At 32.9% G+C, this 21392-nt stretch overlaps 2 protein-coding genes across 4 annotated transcripts in view; one reads left to right on the top strand and one right to left on the bottom strand.

Annotated features, from left to right (window-relative positions):
• Window positions 1-2156: 2156 nt before the first annotated feature.
• On the bottom strand, window positions 2157-15605 carry LOC106459952 (thiosulfate sulfurtransferase/rhodanese-like domain-containing protein 1). The gene is made up of 4 exons (XM_022386525.1): window positions 15557-15605; window positions 3509-3628; window positions 2821-2983; window positions 2157-2345 (listed from the first exon to the last, which is right to left on the bottom strand). Exons 1-4 carry the CDS (start codon window positions 15582-15584, stop codon window positions 2279-2281), a joined length of 378 nt encoding a protein of 125 aa, XP_022242233.1. The 5' UTR covers window positions 15585-15605; the 3' UTR covers window positions 2157-2278.
• A 1565-nt stretch (window positions 15606-17170) lies between these two features.
• LOC106459951 overlaps window positions 17171-21392 on the top strand; it is a 37139-nt gene continuing 32917 nt past the window's right edge. The window contains exon 1 of one of the 3 annotated variants that reach the window (XM_013919622.2): window positions 17171-17257. Coding sequence is in view for 1 of the 3 variants with exons in the window: in XM_022386532.1 (XP_022242240.1) it covers window positions 17255-17257 (3 nt within the window). In the remaining 2 variants the exon portion in view is untranslated. Of the gene's footprint in view, window positions 17258-17424; window positions 17465-21392 lie in introns of those variants that run through there. The other 2 variants (XM_022386532.1, XM_022386531.1) reach the window with 2 other exon arrangements.

Here is a 21392-nt window from a genome sequence, read left to right as displayed (position 1 = left end):
AAATTATTGATCATTTAAAAAAACGGAAATTTTACAGGATATAGCAAAATTAGTATTACTTATTACCATTACAGTAATGTATACTCTCTAGCGTTCTTGTGATTGTAGGAATACTGGTTAGAGTTTTATTTAAATGTTGACAGTTCAACATGTATCACTCATTTGAATAGTGATTCAAACTGAACTATAACAGTGCTGACTACACCTATACCAGTGCTGGCTACATCTATAACAGTGCTTACTACAGCTGCAGCAGTGCTGACTACACCTACGACAGTGCTGACTACACTTTTACCAGTGTTGACTACACCTATAGCAATGTTGACTACACTTATAATAGTGCAATGTTCACTTATTATACAGCAGCACTACATATACAATATGTTTGTTGGTGGTGACCAGTGAGCATTCACGCAACTGAATGCTCACTGTTTATGTTTCCTATGGATTGCAGGCCTAGGTGTAATGTATTAAATTTAAGTCTATGAAAGAGAGAAATATAAGTTGTCTTACCTCTATCGCATAAATTATACGGTTTTAATATATTTACGCTTCAAAAACAATGACACTATTAATGAAAATAGGTAATAATGAGAGGTAATGTCGTAGCAACACAACTGATTTACATCATTACTCAACACATAGTTTTACTGAAGACATTTTGAACTTCAAATAGTGTAACTTGTTTATAATGTCAATCATTAGGTAATGTCGTAGTAGTACAACTGATTTACGTCACTACTCAACACATAATCTTACTGAAGACATTTTGAACTTCAAATAGTTTAACTTGTTTACAATGTCAATCATTAGGTAATGTCGTAGTAGTACAACTGATTTACGTCACTACTCAACACATAATCTTACTGAAGACACTTTGGACTTCAAATAGTTTAACTTGTTTACAATGTCGATTATTTCTTCTAAGCATCGCCCTCAGTTGTTGTTAACAGAGGAAGAGCACAATAATAGTTTTTCTAATAAACACAGGAATTTTACTGGTTCTGAATATATCACCAAGTTTCTTAATTACTTTTGCTTTTCAATGCTAATTATACTTGTTAATCTTTACTTTTACTTCATTATATGGACGTTTTCATACATCTGTAAAACTAATAACTGCATTCATCTTTTTAACATGCATTTGCTGTTAAAAACGCTATAGAACTATAAAATGCATTATGATAAATTCAAACACGAAAACAAACATGTTACAATAGACTAGAAAAACGTAGATCATGAAATCCATCAACCCTTACTCAACGATATTTGCATGAAGAATAAATTTGAATCATAATGGAAAACATAGAATGAAAAACAGTGCCAATGTCACTACTAATAAAAGAAGAAGCACCTTTGGAGAATATAAAGATGATCTCCATTTCTATCGATTAAGACCACTTTAGGATTTTTCAAAGTGTACAATAGTTTTTAAACAAAGTTGCATATTTATAAAAGGTTTCATCAATTAAAAATGTTGATTACTTTACAAATATTTGAGAACATACCCTAACCACTCGTCTTCAAGTATATTGGTGTGTTAAAGTGAAAATATTTACTATGCTGTCATATATTTTGTTTATATAAACATGTTTCAAGGAATATAAGAAATGGGTTGCCATATATACTTATGTGTATGAAGGAAAGTATCAAATATGTTGTCATATATTTTTGCATTTCAATGAAAATATAAGTTTTTATTTCCTGCTATACATATCCACGTATTTAAAGATAGCTATAAGATATCTTGTATATTTTACCACAAGAAGTGTGTTTGCTGTGTATTTCTGAGAGAATATAAAGCGCACCGGTTTTAAAAAGTCAATTAATGTGAGATCCAGATTTTCAAGTAATGAATATGAACTCAAATAAGCAATGGCGTCAGGTTCTTTAACAACAATAAAAAACAACAAAAAGAGTTGTATACTTCTATTAGAATAGCCATTTTTAGGGTATAAGTTTGTTTCAAGCAAGCTGTCAATCTCCTGCTTCTTCTCCCACAAAGACAAACAAAAATAGTATTCAAATGATTGTTGGAATGTAAGGATACTAAACTAAAACAACAACAAAAAGAAACAAAACTAAAAAGATATTTAGTTTATTTGACGTTTAACTACGATTTTGAAACATACTTAAAGAAATAAGAGATGTACAATTTGATTAAGTTTTCTTATGTAAAGAATAAAAGAATTAAGGTATCTTTGATTGATTAAAATATTCAAGAACTGTACATTTTTTGCTCAAGTGGTGTTTTGGAACGCAATCAATGAGTGAAGATTTACGGAAAAACAACCTTCCTGCCTTTTTCTTTCCACTCCAAAAAACTCCCACAGTAGCAACGAACTCTATAATAAAAAGAAAATGATTACTAAACATATTGGCGGGAGTCAGTAAAGTAAAAAAAAAAAACTTAACATATGACACACGATGTATAAATTTTCTTTAAGTCGCTAGATTTAATCCTCACGAAAAATAATTTTCTGGAATGTGAAGCTTATTTTTTATTTTTATCTTAATAAAAATATAGTAAAATTGATGTGATTTCGGGAAAATGACATAAGTTGTATTGCAGACGGTGAAAAATTAAATTTGAAGAAGGAAAGTGTACCATTTGAGAACATGGTTTCTTGAATTGCGACTTATCTAATTTGATAAACAAAAACACTAACAAGATCCACTAAGGTATTTGTTATTGAAGACAAAACACCTATTACATTTACATGTTTTTTTAGTATTGAATATTCAGCAGCTTTGTTTCTAGTTTGAATTTCTGTTTGTTTCTGGTATTTACGATTGAAATAGAAATGCAGCTTATCATACTTATTGTAGCCTAGTTTCTCCATTTTCTCTACGCCTTCCTTAGCCCTACGACCTGATCTGCAGGTGATTACAATGCTCTCGTCATTCTTCGATGGCTGAAGAAACCCATACTTGTTCTGGAACTCGTCAGGTGACAAATGAAAGGCATTTTCAAGTTCAGCAACTATAAAAGGGTCATATCACACACGTCATAAACAAAATAAAACATGAAGTTTCACTAATGATAGACCGGCGTATTCCAAGATGAACATTTCTTCAGTTAACTTGTGTTATATCAAGAAAAGCTATAAGAAGCTATATTAGAGAGCTATAAGCCTAGTCACATTAGAAATCATGAGAAGTAAGATGAAAAGTCAAACTTTTAAATTATCCCTTGTTAGTAGATATAGCATACTGTATGATAATTATATGTATAAAAATATCGCAAATAATGAAATTTGTGTAACGCACAAAGAAGTATTATTGTCATATTTTTAACACTTCTGAACAATCATTAATGAATGATATGTTGATGCCAACGTTTATCTTCAACACTTTTATTAAGGAATTACAGGCGTACTCAAAATTGGTAGCAACAGGAATTCACATATGACTCAAAATAATATAAAATAGAAGAAGTGGTTGTGGCTTATTGCAGGATTGGGTGTACTGAAGTATAAAACAGATGTCCATGTAAAGAATGACTCACGTGGTATATTCATTGAGCCAGGAATTAAACCTACATCTGTTAGCTCCTGAAATGTCCGCACATCGAGCAACGTAATCTTGCTAGTTTTCAAAAGATTGCAAAGCTCTTCAAACTTGATTTCTGAAAAAAATAAATAAAATGGTGTATTTCTTTATTTATTATATAGTTATTTCAAATTCACTGAAATCAAACAGTTACGATTAAAAAATTCTGGATTTATTTATAAATTAAATTTCTTTTTGGAAAATTATGGTCATTGAACAGATTTTAAATTTAGAATGTTACAAGTTTAACGATGGAATATCGCGAGCATTCTACAGTCGAGGTGTGTGCAACGAATACGAGTTCAAAAACTAGCTCGTTAAAATGATGAAAATAAATTATACTATCAAGGTAATTTCTTCCTAACTTCAACTTTCCTATTTGAGCAAAATTTTGTTTAAAGAAAAGTAAGTTTATGGTTTTGCTGTGACACATAAGTTACAATTTTTATAATACTCACTGTCTAATAATATTATTCTGTTCAGAACGTCTTAGTATGAGCTGTATTAAAATAATGATTATATTATGTATTTATTAATATTTCACATTTGTTTTTGACGGAGACGATTCTGTAGACACAGAAATTAGTTTTAACATGTTGATGTCTCATAGTTTTCAATATTACCCACTACTTGGATGATAAGTATTTATAAAATCTCGAAATATGCATATGACTCAGTTAAAAGGTAAAAGCGTACACAAATATGTAAGTATATTTTTATATATTGCTAGAAATAACAACAGCACTAATAAATATTCTTATTATAATAATTACAACACAGATATATATGTTTCTGTATTAGCATCCTTCATCCGGTGTTGGAATGGCTCGATTACCATAATGATTTGTATGGTAAATGGAAACTGTCCGAAGGTTTATATTGGCTATGTTGTTTTAGGATTTTTGCCCGAGAATGGAAATTAAAAACACCCTGAAATAAAATAAAATTCTATTTTTTATACACTTTTGGCTTTGAATTTAAAAACACAAGGACTTAATCAGTTAAATGAGTCAATTATTACCTTCCAAAAAGCAGGTTATGCATATTATCATCAAATGAGGTCATTAAAGATTTAGTAACAAAAGAAGGAAGGAAAACATTTTCTAACATTGTTCTTTATACAATTTTTGCTTCCTTAATGATACCGTCAGTTGGTAATAATAATGATGTAGTTATGTTTCTGTTAAAGTTGAGAGGTTTTCAGGTATACTGACAAATAAACGGCCTGGCATGGCTTAGTGGTTAGTGTACTCAACTCACAATCTGCGGGTCGGGGTTTCCAATCCCACCACAAAACATGTTCGTCCTTTCAATCATGGGGATGTTAAAATGTTATAATCCATCACACTGTTCAATTAGAGTAGTCTAAGAGTTGGCTAGCTGCCTTCCCTCTAGCTTATCGCTTCAAATTTAGGGACGACTAGTGCAGATTGCCCTCGAGTAGCTTTGCGCGAAATTCAACAAACATCATTAACTTTCTTTCTAACTAACAATGGCTGTTACTGGATAAAAGATGATGAAAATACTTATGATAAACGGAAATATACAAATATCGTTGATGCAAGGCTGAAACAACTGTTGCTTGTACACGTTCCAGTTTTATTAGGAATCTTTCATCCAAATACCTGTACAAGTAACATATGTATAAAAGTTTGCTTCTTACAAGTGATTTAAACAATAATGAACAATTAGAAGAAGTAATATCTCTTGTTAACCTAAAAGTAGTCCCTAATGTCCTTAAGACAGAGCCAAATATACCAGAAATATGCAAATGAAAATTCAATTTACGATAAAATGAATTATACTAAATCTTAAACTGGACTGAATGTAATTGTTTATGCAATAATAAAATTGTAAAAAAAAAATAGCTGTTTTAGGAGAATATGAGACTGCTTCCGACATAATAAGGCTTAAAGACAGACAATTAGCAAGTAACATCTGTTGAAAGAATTAATGTCCAGCTGTAAATTATTACACTCTTGGACAGAATAAATTGTAGACCATTTCTTAATGTATTTGCAAGTCGTAGAACACTGGAGTACCGAATCAATGTGACAGTATTATTAATTAATAAGTTAAACAATAATCTAGATCAGAAAATTGGAGCACCCCCCGACATGTTATAAAAATATCGATAGGCACGGTAATTACTCTAGCCAAGTTAGAAGGTGTAGTAACACTTCCACAACTCTACATTGTCGTTGTTTCAGCGCAAAGCTACGAAATGGGCTATCTGCGCTCTGTCCATAATGAGGAATCGAATTCTATATTTTAGCACTGTAAATCTGTAAACTTACTACTGACTCACCGAGAGTGTGGTTTGTTTTGAATTTCGTGCAAAGCTACACGAGGGCTATCTGCGCTAGTCACCCCTAACTAAACAGTGATAGCCTAGAGAGAAGGCAACTAGTCATCACCATCCACCGTCAACTCTTGGGTTACTCTTTTACCAACGGAGAGTAGGATTGACCATCACATAATAACGCCCCCACGGATTAAGGGCGAGCATGCTCGGTGACGAGGATTCAAACCGGCACCTTGCAGATTGCGAGTCGAGCGGTCTCACCACGAGAGACCGTGATTCTATATACAGGACCGAACTTTTGTTCAAATCTGTGGTGTTGCCACAGTTTTTCCATGCTGAAATGCCATTATTTGTATGTTTGTGAACAGATGTAAACACTTTTACATCGCATTAAGAAACAACAGCTTCATGTCTGTTTTAAGTCGAAAGAAATATGCAGCCAAAATTGGTAAAATTCTTATTCTGTTATTTGTATTTTATCTTAACTTTTTACGTTAATTTGCGTTTTCAGGTTAATGATGCAATACTGGAAGCACGAAATGATCAATCATATGTAGATTAACATCTCTTAACTAATATATATACATAGGTGTATGTGTGTTAAGATAAAATTCCAAGAAGTCAGCCCAGCCTACATTCTTTGTTTGTCACTACTGTTGTTCATAATATCTTTTTGGTGCTTATGATGGTAGGACCACTAACTAGTTGCAAACTGAAGAACACACCTTGTAGCATATGATGGCAAGACCACTTAGTGTTTGTAAACTGGAGAATATATCTTGGAGATGATGTTGGCAGGACCTCTAAGTAGTTGCAAACTGGAGTGTACGAGCAAGCCAAACTTCAAAGTATAAATAGTACAGTTAGAATAGAGCACTAACTGTTCTCGTCATGTAAAATCCTACAGTGTTTCTGTATCTTTGATACTGTCTAAAGGGAACAGAAAATTCACTTTTAGAAAACCATAGTTTTACATAGACTGAAAATTATAGTGTGATGATTTAACCACCATTATATCATTCTCCTATAAATAGTAAATTTAGTAACATACAAATGTTTACATTTTTATTATTGTATTTGTTGTGGTAACAGTAGGTCGTCAAATATTTGTCAAGCGTAGTTTTAAGGGTTAATTTTGAAAACAGAGAGTGTCTTAGTTGATATCTAATGCTGTTGTATAGGGTGGTCAGAAAATACTTGGCGAAGATTACCTGTAGAGTTGTCGAAGGTATGTAACGAGGCTTTTTATTTCTAGACATTTGACCTCTTTGTGATTGAATGTGCTTTAGAGAATTATAATAGCTTCTTAGGTAAAAGAGTCTTAACTTTCACTCACTCTTTGTTCAGCGAAAACGGTCGACCGAAAAGCATTTGCGAGTTTTCTTTTGTTCCTCCGCAAATGAATTTGTGGGTTTTGCCTTCGTTTTAGTACACGTTTCAAAATAGAATGAGATAGTTATCTTCGCGAATTGCAGATTGTAGAAGTAAGCGTTTACATTGCTAGCTTCTCGCTGTGTTTTAATCTCCCACTGAGAGAAATCCGTGTGTGTACGTTACACGCAAATGTACATACACGTGTAAAATAAACGTTGCAGAGAAGAAGGGGCATAACATATGTTCTTTGCTGGGTCAGACTTACAACACTAAAATGTGGGGTTCGATCCCTCTCGGTGGATATAAGGTATAAAGCCTATTGCCGAGAGCTTTGCACTAAAAGCTAGAAGTAAATGTGATGACAGGATTTTCATTTTTTCACATCCTCTCGAAATTTTCCAGTGTATTTAACTGTCTGTTCGTTTTCGAGTAAAGCTATTTGCTGAATCCACCGCGGAGAACGGAACCCCGGATTTAGTGTTATAAGTCCGAGCTAAAACAGTTAAGAGAAAAATACTACACAGAAAAAGGATAAAACAAATATAATATTGTTTGAAAGACCTATCTAGCAGACAGAATTCTGTTAGAAATTGTCGATGTGGACAACCTAGCTTGTGGGCTTGTTTTTAAACTATGCTTTGATTTACTGATGAAGTGCATGGGAAGGTGGTCTAAGAACAAGTTTACTGCGCAGTTTGAACATAACAAGAATTCCTGAAAGTTAATACTGTTATGCGTAACACGGGTAGACCGGTTTTGAAAGGCCAATTTACACGAATACCTCGGATACTGTCACACTCAAAAATTCCCAGTTAAATATTTCACCGGTGAAATTTTAAACCCGAAACCTGTTTTCTCCCATTCAGTGTTTCTGTGGAAAAATCAGACCCTAATGTAAGGAACTTTTACCATTAAACATGACATATAGGGAAACCCCCACCCTAATTTTTAAGAGATAAAGTAGAGTGAAGGCAGCTAGTTAATGCCAATCACCGTCAACTCGTGGGCTACTTTTTATCAACGAATAATGGAATTGACTGTCACATTTTAACGCTCCCACGGTTGAAAAGGCGAGCATGTTCGGTGACAAGATTCGAATCGCGACCGTCTCAATCAGTACTCGCTAAAATCTAAACTAACTTGATATCTTCTCAGAGAAGAAAATATCCATAACTTTCAAACAGCCATGATTAAACACGAAGACATTTCCAGGAAGTGAAAGAACGTCAGAATAAACTATGCAACAAAATTATCATATCTGTGATTTGTTCTCAAGGTTAAATTTCTCGTTAGATTCCTTTTTTTTTCACCTTTAAAGAAGCTAGAGCTAATCACTCTCCATAAACTACTACTCAAACCACTCTATTTACTATATAGTGGTTAGGGTAATCTGCGGATTGCGGGTTCGAATCCCCGTCCTACCAAAAATGCTCCCTTTTTAGCCTTGGGGACGTTATAACGTGACAGTCAATCCCACTATCCCTCGGTAAAAGAGTAGCCCAAGAGTTGGCAGTAGGTGGTGATGACTAGTTGCCTTCCCTCTAGTCTTTCATTACTAAATAAAGGACGATTAGTGCAGATAGCCCTCGTGTAGCTTTGCGCGAAATTCAAACCAAACCAAATACTCTATAGTGATGTAAACAGTTCATTATATGTTCCATACAGTTGTATTTAAACATTGTCTATAACTATTTTCATAGCTGAGCATCATTAGTAATTGTTCGGACCACATGCTGTGGTATCGTAAAAGACTGTAGTAATAAAACCACTAAGAGACGGAGGATCCTGTAAGAAACAGGACATGGATAATTATATCCACAAATGATGGTAGTATCTTAACAAATACAAACTTATAATTTGAGATGGGTAAAAAAATTATTTATAAAATCGTAAAATGCCTTTATAAGAAGACTCTTTACAGTTGCTCAGAAATGGAAGATAGATATATTTTAATTCTTCTTTACCAACTACACCAAATATATAAAATGGCAAGCTTTCAATTCTAAAAGGCTTTGAGTAGAAAGTGTTGAAATAGAGTTAGGATTATAATTCCTACTTAATTTTATTTAGTTTAATATGCAGGTGTATATTATCACAAGCTCAGATAGGGTTACACTGCCTCTGAATGGTCTTACAACACCCCAAGTTTCCAAAAGTTCATCAATATTTTAATATCAAAACTTTTCATCAAATGAAGGAATGGCGGTCGATTGAAAAGTGTTTAGAAAAAGAAGAAAGAAAGAAGGGGAATTTATAGAAAAACAGTATGTCTCTCTGCGGAGACATAAAAATAATATGAGAAAGACAAAAATATGTATCTTCTCGTCGCTGATCCTATAAATATATCAGAATATCTGTTCTATATACAAATAACAATATGCTATTTCAAAAATTGAGGACTCAGGTTGGCCCTGTGGTAGAGCTTTTGATTTTGGAGTTAGAAAATCAGGTTCAAATCAGTGCGATTTTACAATATATCCCCCACATTTTTCAACTGTGGGTGCAAAATAAGAGTTACAGTCAATCCCTTAGCGTGGATGGTGGGGTGCTGCTGACTGGCTGCCTTCCATCTGGTGGGTAGTTCAAAATTATGTGCCTTTTTAGTTTTTGTCATAAATACAAAATACATATTCCAAAAGTGCAAGATTTCGAACAATATTATATAACTCATATTAGATTACGCTTAAACCCAATCACGTACAAAGGTATCCAACCAATCTTTAAGATAAAAGAAGGCGTCTTTCAAAGCATTAAACATTCATAAATTTCTGAAAACATTAACAGAACAATTAGAAAGATTTTTCTACTCCATTAGTAAAATGTTCAGCATTTTAGATATCTCGCTTAAGCATATACACTTAACGATTCTTTATAAAGTGTAGGTTAAGGAGTTTCATGTTTTTAACACACACTTTTATAGAATTAATACTCGAGTTTCGGGTTTATGTAACACGTGACTCCTCAGATCTTGGGTTTTGTATTTTAAAGAACGTAGCTTGAATTTGGATTACCTCTTGGATATTGTGTCTTTACAAAAATATTCCGATCTCGATTCTTGTGTGTTTTTACAGCATGGCACAGACAAGTTAGAGTCTGTTAGAAGATAAAGAACCATTTATGATATTATCTAAAACAACAAGAATATCTGAAACAGCGTTTTGTATAGGCACATTTTGTTTTCTTAGTATGAAAACGTAAGATAACTCTTTGATGTTTCAAAAAGTCTGATTTCATACGTACAAAAACCTACTAAAGTTTTATATATATATATGTGTGTCTGTGTGTGTTTTGATATAGTAAAGCCACATTGGGCTATCTGCTGTGCCCATCGAGGGAAATCGAACCACTGATTGTATCGTTGCAAATCCGAAGACTTACCACTATCCTACTGCAGACTTTTATATATATACATCAGTGGCATTTCTAGGATTTTATATTTGGGGGAGAGAAAGGGGTCAGATAATATTAAGTACAAAAAAATTGGCTTTTTTACCTTTAAGAAACGTCTGTGTATTCCTTTTTAATTACCAAAAAATCCGAAATTACCTCAGGCTTTTTTTCAAACAGTTTCGCAGAGGGTTTCCAGTTCACCAAAAAAATAATCCTGTTTTATTTTCGTACAAATTGGGCAATGAAGAATATGACCAATCTGAGCTTTATTATCGTCTTTCATTATCTAACTAAATGAAGATGAACAAAATTTCGAAATCATTCGTTTCACTGAAAAGTGTATGTAATGTAGTCTGGCTAGTTATCGTGGAATAAAAACCCAACTTTAAATGAGTTTGACCCAGTATGAATCAGGGAAAGATGCACGTTTCGGAAAGCATGAACTTGTGCATGTGTATGTGGCGTTTCTAATGTTATTAGTTTCGAAATATGTGAAGAAACGGTAAATATACATTATGTAAAAATGAACGTATTATTCCATAACAGTACCTCACTACCAAACCAAAAACATATAGATATAGAAGAAATTGTTGTTTTTTTTAATTATTATTTCTTCGTGATTACATGCAACATTACGAATATATAGACATTATCATGGATTTGGCTACATTTGCTATATCATACCTATATCAAGATACAAGGCATGGTAAACTGAAACCAAGAAATATTTAGGTAATGGTAATGCATGCATCAGGGACTTGTCCACTGGGGTATCGTGGACAACAGACCCCCATTGGAGAGCTCTGCCCCAGCAGCCATCCACTTGAGATATCAGGATTTATTCTTTTAATATTTTAAAATTTTCTTTACATTGCGACTCCTACTGATATGATCTGAAAAGGAGTATTCATTCAGATGAGACCTAAGGGTAGGTTTAGAAGTAACTTGAAACAACATCAGACCTTCCTCAAAAGAAAAAGCGGGGTTGTCTTGCTTTCAAGTTTGATTAGACTTTACAATAGCGAGGCGAAGTTTTTCGGTGAATGAGAAGGTTGAGATCTTATAGCTCAGCTATTTAGATTAGCTGATATTCATCAACATTTTAAATCTGTTACTAGTTCAGCACTATATAAAACAACCTATTGGCGACAAAGTTGTTTGTAATAAATACAATGAGCGTTTTTTTTCCATGAACAAAAGATTTAATTGAAAGTAAACTTCAATGACGACTTCATTACAGACAGAATGTTTGAACAAAGTGACTGAGTACACAAATTAGGCTAACCTAAAAGTCTCGGAGTTGGAAACGTTATTATTATGGTGTTTTTCTATTATTCTTGAAAGTATATAATAACTCGTCGAAAGTTGTATTTTCCACTTCACGGCGGCTTTATAATGCACTGATAAACGTAAACTTTATATAGATATTTAAATATGTAAGTTTTCTTTGCAAGCCTGACACTCAAAGTAATTACGATACGCTAGTCCACTGATGGGTCAGCAGTACGTTTACGGGCTTATAACGCTAAAAATTCAAGGTTTGATTCCTCTTAAAGAACACAGCAAATAACATAACGTGGCTCTGCACTAAAACAAACAAACTATAAGCCACTAAAAATTCTAATCGACATTCTTCCGTAAATTTGTCCAACATTTTATTGATAAGAATTGGTTGTGTATATTTGTCATGTACTATCGTCTCATTGTTTTATGATAAATTCTAAATTGAGATGTTCTTCCTAATACTATACTCCGGTTATTAAATATACTGTGATCTTTCATGCACATAGGCCTAGTCCAGTTGATAGTGTGCTTGTCTCCTGAACCTAGTGTCCCGAATTTAAACCTCACAGTACAGTTCTCAATACAGTTTCAACTAATAAAATATCATAATGTATTGTGAGGTTATTTCAGTTTATAATATAGTCATATTCTGTAACCTACTATTAAATATATCATATTATAGCTATCTGTATCAACGTTGGATCAAATAACGTTCTGAAGCCTAATCATAACAATTCTAATCATAGATAGGAAGTGACACTGAAAGACTCCAATGTTGAATGTTATTTATGATCGTTCTACAGAGGTCATGCTCTATCTGGCAACTGTGTGTCTTGACAAAAGCCCTTTTGCAAAAAGACTCCGTCAAATGGTTTCCGTGTATAAATCAAATCACTTCTCACTGTGTGCTGCTTTCCATAACCCATGTGGTATATGAGGACAGCGGTTTCTTGGCGCTCGGTTTAATTTAAGAGCCCAATTTCATAGAAATCCATAGGTACGTCTTCTTGTCGAATAGCATGAATATTCGTTTCGTTATCCATTGCTTGAGGCATGCGACAGTTGAACAAATGCATCGTAGAAGCAGCTTGTGTACACGTGACTTTTAACACGTTTCCAAACGAAGATCCTTCTTGATTATGTCTTGCACTGTTGCCTGGAAGGCTTTTTGCCACTGAACTTACAAGACTCGTTACAAGTCGCCGTTACTTACCACGGGTTGGGATACGACTTGTTGCAGGTCTCTTTGGTACAAAGAATATCACCGTCCTAGAAATTCTAAATACATGTCTGAATACATCTTTACGATCTGAGTGGATAAATACTTTGCGTCGAAAAGGGCTGTTATACCCTTTCCACTTTTCTGTAACATCTTCTGTAACAGTTCTGAAACATGCCAAGACTTTTTATCATTTTCGTTTGTCACTTCACTTGCCAATTTGGTTGTTCAAAATCGTTTTAGTATAGCACTCTCAACCCTCTATATAAAAGGTATTTTAAGTGAATTATTCCATGTTTAACAGATGACTTATGTATCAAAAATTAAATGTTCTTCACTGCATTTCTTATTATGAAACCATACATTTACAGAGATAGGCTATTTAGATAACTCGTGAGTATTTGTTTTTACTTAGGTACTTGCCTAAAATAGCTGAACAACTGTATTCAAAACTTATTTGATGGATTTAAACCAAATTTAGCATACACATCTATAATGGAACAAGTGGCCTGCTTTATTGAGGCCGTAAGTCAAAGACTGAAAGCTACAGAAAAGATAATTTACTTCTACAAAACAGATACTGATATAGATAGCTAAAACAATACGACCTTATGCATGTTAAGTTCGTTTTACTGTGTTTGTACATGCAGATTCTCAAAATCACATTTCTGACAAATTATTTAAAGGTTATGAATGTTGTAGAACCACGAAAATTGACTGGCCTATGTTTAGGTAAAAAGTCAATGTTAAAACGAAAAGTGTATTTTTATTTTTAAAGGAAAATGCAGTTATAGCAAGATACGTCCAAAAGGTCACATACTGTGTGTGCTTTTTTATACAATTTTAGAGAAATATTTAAATCACATAAAGAATATAAATCACAATATATTCACACAAAAACTAGCTTATCAAAAATTTGATAATTATAGAAATAATATTTCGTAACTCTAAACAAATAATCATAAAATTGTATTTCAAGAGTTTAATGATCGCTCGCACAAGCCATCCAGTAGCACAGCGGTATGTCTGCGGACTTACAACGCTAGAATACGGGTTTCGATAACCGTGATGGGCAGAGCACAGATAGCCCATTGTGTAGCTTAACTTCAAAAAGAACAACAACAACAAATCGCTCGCACAAGAAAAGAAATGAATATCTATGTTAACAATATTTGTTTAATTTTATGTAAAAAAAAAAAAACAGGAAGAAAAAGTAAATTTTCAATAACACGTTTGAGAAAACATTTCCGACGAAATAACAATTACAAACGGGCCCGGCATGGCCAGGTGGTTAGGGCGCTCCACTCGCCATCTGAGAGTCGCGGGTTCGAATCCCCGTCCCACCAAACATGCTCACCCTTTCAGCCGTGGGGGCGTTATAATGTGACGGTCAATCCCACTATTCGTTGGTAAAAGAGTAGCCCAAGAATTGGCGGTGGATGGTGATGACTAGCTGTTTTCCCTCTGCTAAATTAGGGACGGGTAGCGCAGATAGCCCTCGTGTAGCTTTGCGCGAAATTCAAACCAAACAAAACAATTACAACAGGACAATACACACATATAAATTGATAACATAAAACGGACATGGCCCTGAAAACGAAAGTACCAACAGAAATACATTAACCCCATATCAAACCAGCCAACCATAAAAAAAACCTGAACCACAGAAAAAAACAATCAACAACAACCGTACAGAAGGGAGGAAGAGGTCTATTTGAACCTGACCCTCCCAGGTCGATGACCTAAATCCCGATTCGGAAAGAAGAAGACTGCATTCTTAAGTGGCCCAATGTGAGTATTCAATAAAAAGTATAATACCATTTCATGTATACTGTGTTTGTAACAGTCTGTTAGAAACTAATGGTAATAAATTATCATTCTTATTATTATGTTTCACCACACTTATTAAGCGATTATGCTTTGGTGGTATACATCATTCAACTTCATTCTGAGCTTCATCTTTGGCCTATATTTCACGGGCAACATAAGATCTTTCCCCCAAAAAAGCCTGTGTCTCACATATATTCTTTTAGTTCCAGAAAGATAGACATATATGGTAGTGAGCTACCGATAGAAAACTAAAGAGCAAAGAAATACACAATATATTTCAAAAGTTAAAAAAAATCGAATTATGATTCACATAATTTAAATAGATTATAAGCGTGTGTTAAAGAAAAGTTAAAACGAGTATTACAGTTAGTTGCAGTGTGATGGTCATGGCTCATAGTATTGAGAGCTGGCCACATAATGATATTTGACGAAAACAGTTTTCATTGGTGTTTTTAATTACAAAATACATTGCAATCCTACAAAACAAATATTGGTTCGCTATGTAAATCTAATTTAAATATAAACACTCACGCACTTCATGTATAACATAGACTTACAAGGGATCAAAAGAGTTTTCCCTTATAGAAAGTTTTGTTTCTCACCTTTTTCTATGCACGACGACATTGTCATTGAACCACTCGCAATAAACGCGTTAACGCTGAAACTGGAAATAAGTTAACTACTTACTGTTCAGCTCGGCTAGTTATAGTCTCGTTCCCAAATACCTTCGTTCTTTGTTGCTGAGGGTAACAAGCGACTCTCTATATCGGGATCTAGATTCTTTTCGAAATGTAACAATCCATGTTTTGGGCCAGGGAGGATCAGGTTCAGCGTTGACCTCTCCCTCCTTCTCAGAAATTGCTATTTTGTTTGCACTGTTACTGAATCCTAGTTAATAACCTTTGTTACGTTGTTGCATTACTCACAGTATATTAAATTGTGTCCATTTTTTGCTATTAATTAACATGCCCTTTTCATGCCATGTCCGATTCATGGGGTAATATTAACTCGTACATTTTCACTAGCTTCACAGTATTCATTATATAATTTCTGTAGTGTACATAGGTGTATAAAAGACATTTTAATGCTAGAAATAAATGACCTTAAAACACCAATTTTTTTTATTCTTCTTTAACTGGACACTCAACGTTTCGCTTTACAGCTTCTTCAGGAGCGTATTACTAAAACACAAACCGCAACTGAATATTAACAAATTCTGGATCTTTTGAAGCTTTGTACTGTTAGTTATGGTTTGTGTTTCAGTGGAACACTTGGCAATATTGTTGAAAGGTAGAGAGCTCAAAAGTTCCCGACAAAATGGACAGTATGTGGTTACTTCTACTGAATACTGGCTGTATCCTTTCTTTACGCTGTCTCACTGTTGATATGCAATTTCCTAATCTGTTTAAGTTCGGTTTAGGTTTAGTTGTTGTTCAGCACAAAGCTACACAATGGGCTATATATGCTCTGCCCATCACGGATATCGAAATTCAACTTTTTGCGTCGTAAGTCTAAAGAATACTGCTGTGCCACTGGGAGACTTATTGAAGCATAATAAAAATGTTGTTTTATCTTAGATTCTCAAACATTGTAGCAGAACGCTATTTAAACACTATGAAAGAAGTAAAGACAGATAAATGAAACAGCTTATCAGCGTTAAGATAAAAAAGTAAAAATCCAGTATCGTTATGGACCGAACGAATAAAAGTATATGCTTTTGAGCTGGATGCTTATACGAAGAAAAGATTCAGCCAGGTAAAAGCACTACCATTAATTGCATCGACATCCTCATTTTTCTTGGATTCTAAATAAAACAGTTTTGCTATTTGTTCGTATATTGATTTTAACCCGTTTTTTTTTTACCTTTTTCTTTGCGAATAAACTTTTTAATGCAAAGGAAAAATTGAGGTTTCTGCAATTATTATGAAAAACGAATGACTGTACCATTTACAATTTAATTAGCTTTTTCGTGTATGCTACTTTGTCATTTTTTAATTGGTGTTTTTCATATTCATATCTGGGTGTTTTACTAATACTAATAGTAAAACTCAGAAAATAGTTGAAATTTATAAAAGAAAGACTATTTTGAATAAAATGTAGTAATTTCAAGACTTATTTTAGGATCACTAGTTAATTTACAGAATTTTTATGTCCAACGCTAGAAATTCAAATAATTTTGAATGGAAACAAAACATCTACTCCGTTTGTGATTAAAATAAGAATTAAGAAAAATGGCAGAGTTTCCTCAACAGGTTTTTTAAACTAACACTAACCATCACGTAACTTAGGTATATGAGTAAATGGTAAGAAAATGTTGTGTATATCTTTTCATAAATAGTTAAATCAACTTAATTTAATACTAACAGCCTGAGAAATACTGCAGAGTGCAGTAGTATTATAATATAAAGTAGTTAGCATCTCATCATCTGTAGTTTTAACGACTGTAAAGTGTAAGTTGTAAGTGTAACGCGAAGAATTAGAATGAATTATTGAATTAGATCGTGAGATAGGTGAGCGCTTTACCGTTTACGAATCATAATTTAACAAAATCTTTAGCTCAGTGTCATGATGTTGGATGATTATGTGTGTAATAATATTTTTGCACATTTTAATATTAATTACTCCTGTAAAGTGTAAGCAGAGAATGTGTGTTTCTCGGCTTAGAAAGACTCAACCTCAAAGAGTGCTGTACTGAAATATCACACTCTTTATCTTACTCGTTTATTAATTATTGCAATTTTCATTGTTTCATTATGTTCAAATTTTAGTTTTACATTGCAAATATTTGACTAAAGTGTAATTAATGATATTAATATGCAAGTGTAATTTATTATTAGCTATTATAATAAAATTTGCTTAAAAGTTAAATTGTGAGCACACACTGCATAGATTCTATCTTCTAGTACAAAATTTAAAATTATATATTCAGTAGCCTATTTATAGCTTAGTAAGCTGTTTTTTTTTTTCTGAAGAACAAAAGGCAAGGTGACAGAAGGCAACAAAGGTCATCCCTATCACACACACGTCAAATATATATGTATATATATATGTACAGTGTAGCTCTTTACATTCACAAATATTATCAAAAAATTTAAAATTATTCCTACTAATTACATTAGCATGGGGCATTCCATCACTGGCAGACATTTCCTTGTGTTTGAAACAAGTCCCTTCCACCCCCAATAAAAAACTGTCAAAGAAGAAAACGTTTTAAAGCTTAGGTGATTCATAGGAAGAATGTTGAGACCATAATAATGGTTTTTAACACTTACATGAAGTCACACATAATTCTCTGAAATTTTATAGAGAGAGCAACTTTGAAGCTTTAACTTAAGGATACAGTTTGTCAAGTAACTCTCTTGAGTTTTTTGTGTATTAGCTGCATACAAGAGGATTACAAAGATTAAATGAGGGATTGTCTGGAATGTGTGTGGATTAGCTTTTGACAACAGGTAAACTACAGTATATGTAGTGGGACAGATTTAAGGGAAGGATAGAAGTGTTTGTACATGATAATTAGTGCTTTTAAATATGTTAATTGGGAATAAAAACTCTAAATGATTTTATTAGAGACTGCTATTTAATGATAAATGAAATTTCTTTTGACTTTTGGGGGTTTATATTATGGATTTTGAGGGACTTGAGATTATTAAGTTGGTTCATAACAACAGTGATAGAGAATTGTAAATTATGGGATACGAGGAATCTTTATACCTATCAAGGATATTCTGACTTCCATACTCCCTCTACAAAACTAATCATAAAACCAGTTCTGATCTTTCAAATGTTCCTCAACCCTTTTATTAAACTCTTGTAAAGTTGCAGCTTATACCACACTAAATGGCACTTTGTTCCACATATTAACCATCACCCTGTTGGAGAAGTAAAACTACCTTTGAGAAGATATGTCAGACCTTCTAAATCTTGAATTTATGGCTTTTTCTCCAATTGCCCTCAGATTGAACACAAAAAGTCTATCTGATGGATCAGTCTTATGAATTTTCTAAATAATTTTGAATACTTTAATTATAGGTACATAAATCTCCCCTCTCACTTGTTATGAGAGAGAACACATTAAGAGATCACAGCATATCTTCATACAACAACAAATTCATCCCTACAGTCATCCTAGTAGCACTCTTCACCTTCTCCAACAGCTCAATATCCTTCCTAAGATAAGGAGATTAATAACTGCACATAATACTTCAAATGAAGTTAAGTAGTGACTTATAGAATGAAACCATGGCCTTTTTAGGTTAGTTTTACTACATACAATAGAACACTGTCTTGAAGACTTAACAGTTATATCAGTTAATACCCAAAAATTCTTATCTTATTCATATATTGAAGGGGATTTGCAAAATTTATTGGTGATTGACCAGGTAAAGGCTTGCGATTTCTTTGTTATATTCTGAAGATAATAGGATGAGAGGACACAAGTTTATGACTTGGAAAAAACAGGTTAATCCCCATTTAATTGTAAGAACTTATGAGTGAGAGTAAAGAAGAATATGCGGTGTCAACCGCACTGTATCTGTTATATCCAGTAATGATAATGCCTTTCACCCAATACCATGGCATATTAAGCCAGCTGAACTACAACAACATGGTAGTGGTAGAGATATTATTTGTAACACAGTTTTATTTCTCTAACATGGGGATTAATTTATGGAATGAATTGCCATAAGCAGTAGTGGAGACCAGCACTTTATAGGAGCTTAAGAAAAATAGTCAAGTTTTAAATTTTTCCTTTTCTCATGGGTGGGTGTGCAAGGAGAACCTTGAAGGAAGTCCAAATAATCCATTGTTGTTTGTATGTTATTTTAAATGTATGCATAATTTATATTATGATTATCCACAATGATAATTTTACACGTGTGATAATTAGATACCATTTCCTGAGCATGAGTCAACAAAATCAGTCTCTCCAAAATCACAGCATCCATGATACAGCCAGCCAGACCTGTAGGATTATTTGACTAATATTATATATTTGGAAGCCACTTTTGTGTTTTGGTAATTTATCTATTTATGTTATTTTGTTATATGTATTTTTTATTATTTGGTTTTCTAATTTTTTTTTGTAACTACTCGTGTTCTCTTTTTGTGTTGTTTCTTTCTCTTGGTTTTGTCTTTTTTTATGTTATTTCTCTGTATGATGGTTTTCCTATATACTTTCTTCTTGTGAGCCCTTTTATTTCCATTTCCAGATTAATAAGAATTTTAATAATTTATATTTTAATTTAAATGTAATTTTTTATGAACTTTATTTATTTTCAGGAAAAAAGCTATAGTCTTAAAGGTTATATTGTATATTTTTGCTGTTTTTTTTTTATCATCAAAATAATGATGAATGAGATTCAGACTGATCTTTTCTGTGTATGTGTATGTTTCGTTGTTAGATTTTTATTTACTACCATGTATTTTCTATTAAAGTTGTTTGCCTATGGTCATTGATTTGTGCAAATTTTATTATGATTTAAATTGTGCAATATGTAATTGTTGTTAAACATTCTGGATGCCATCAACAATCTATTTTCATGCTGCTTCCTTATTTAACATAATTTTTTTACTTGTTGCTTCTGTAGTTTGTCATTTACCAGTGTTAAAGAAAATTTTCTTTTTTCAGTAAAAAGTTCTACAAAAGCCCATATTTCCTTTACTGTTCATCCTTTTGTCTCTTTTGTATTTATTCATAGATTTTAACTGTGTAATCCATTTGTTTGTATAATGTTTTCAGTTATTACTTTTCCTGTCTAATTATAATAATCTGTTATAGTTTCTTGTGATGTATGTGTTTGTCTGTTTCTATATTCAATATGTATATTTCATGGTTAATGTGTATGTTAGTACTGTTTTTCTTCTACATGTGGTCAAGTTTTTGAACCTTGTATTTAACTTGAAGCTGTTGTGTTTAGTTTCTTTCACTGCAAGATAATTTGGTACATCTGAACCTGTATAGTTTATTTTTTGTCTTATTTGTTTTATTTTCAATTTTTGTTATGCAGTTTGTATTTTGGGTTGTAAACATATTTCTTGTTGCTGTATTTTGTCTTAGGAATGGATCAACATATAGGAGTTTTAGAAAGTATAATTGTTTTTGTTTTCCATTAGTAGTGTCTATGTTTTATTTTTGTGATGGTGTTTGTGTATTCTTTTCCTTGTTTATGCCATGTTCTTAGATTAGTTTGTGCAACTTAAGTTTTGCAGATTTTTCTAAATGTTATTATAATGAAGCTTGCGATGTATACATCCAAAACTCAGATGTCAGAAACTACCACATTGATCATCACCAATCATAGCTCGATGATATTTTTATAACTAGGCAGTATTTTTATAGCTGAGCAGTAAATAAAACAATTGAAATTTTCACAAAAAGGAGTAAGTTTCAAATATAAAACAATCAAAAAACAAACATAAGAAAATTATTTATTTTTC

The sequence above is a fragment of the Limulus polyphemus genome, unplaced genomic scaffold (genome assembly GCF_000517525.1).
Source record: "Limulus polyphemus unplaced genomic scaffold, Limulus_polyphemus-2.1.2 Scaffold686, whole genome shotgun sequence".
NCBI lineage: Eukaryota > Metazoa > Arthropoda > Merostomata > Xiphosura > Limulidae > Limulus > Limulus polyphemus.
Note: the sequence above shows the minus strand (reverse complement) of the source record. Positions and strands in the feature narration are given on the sequence as shown.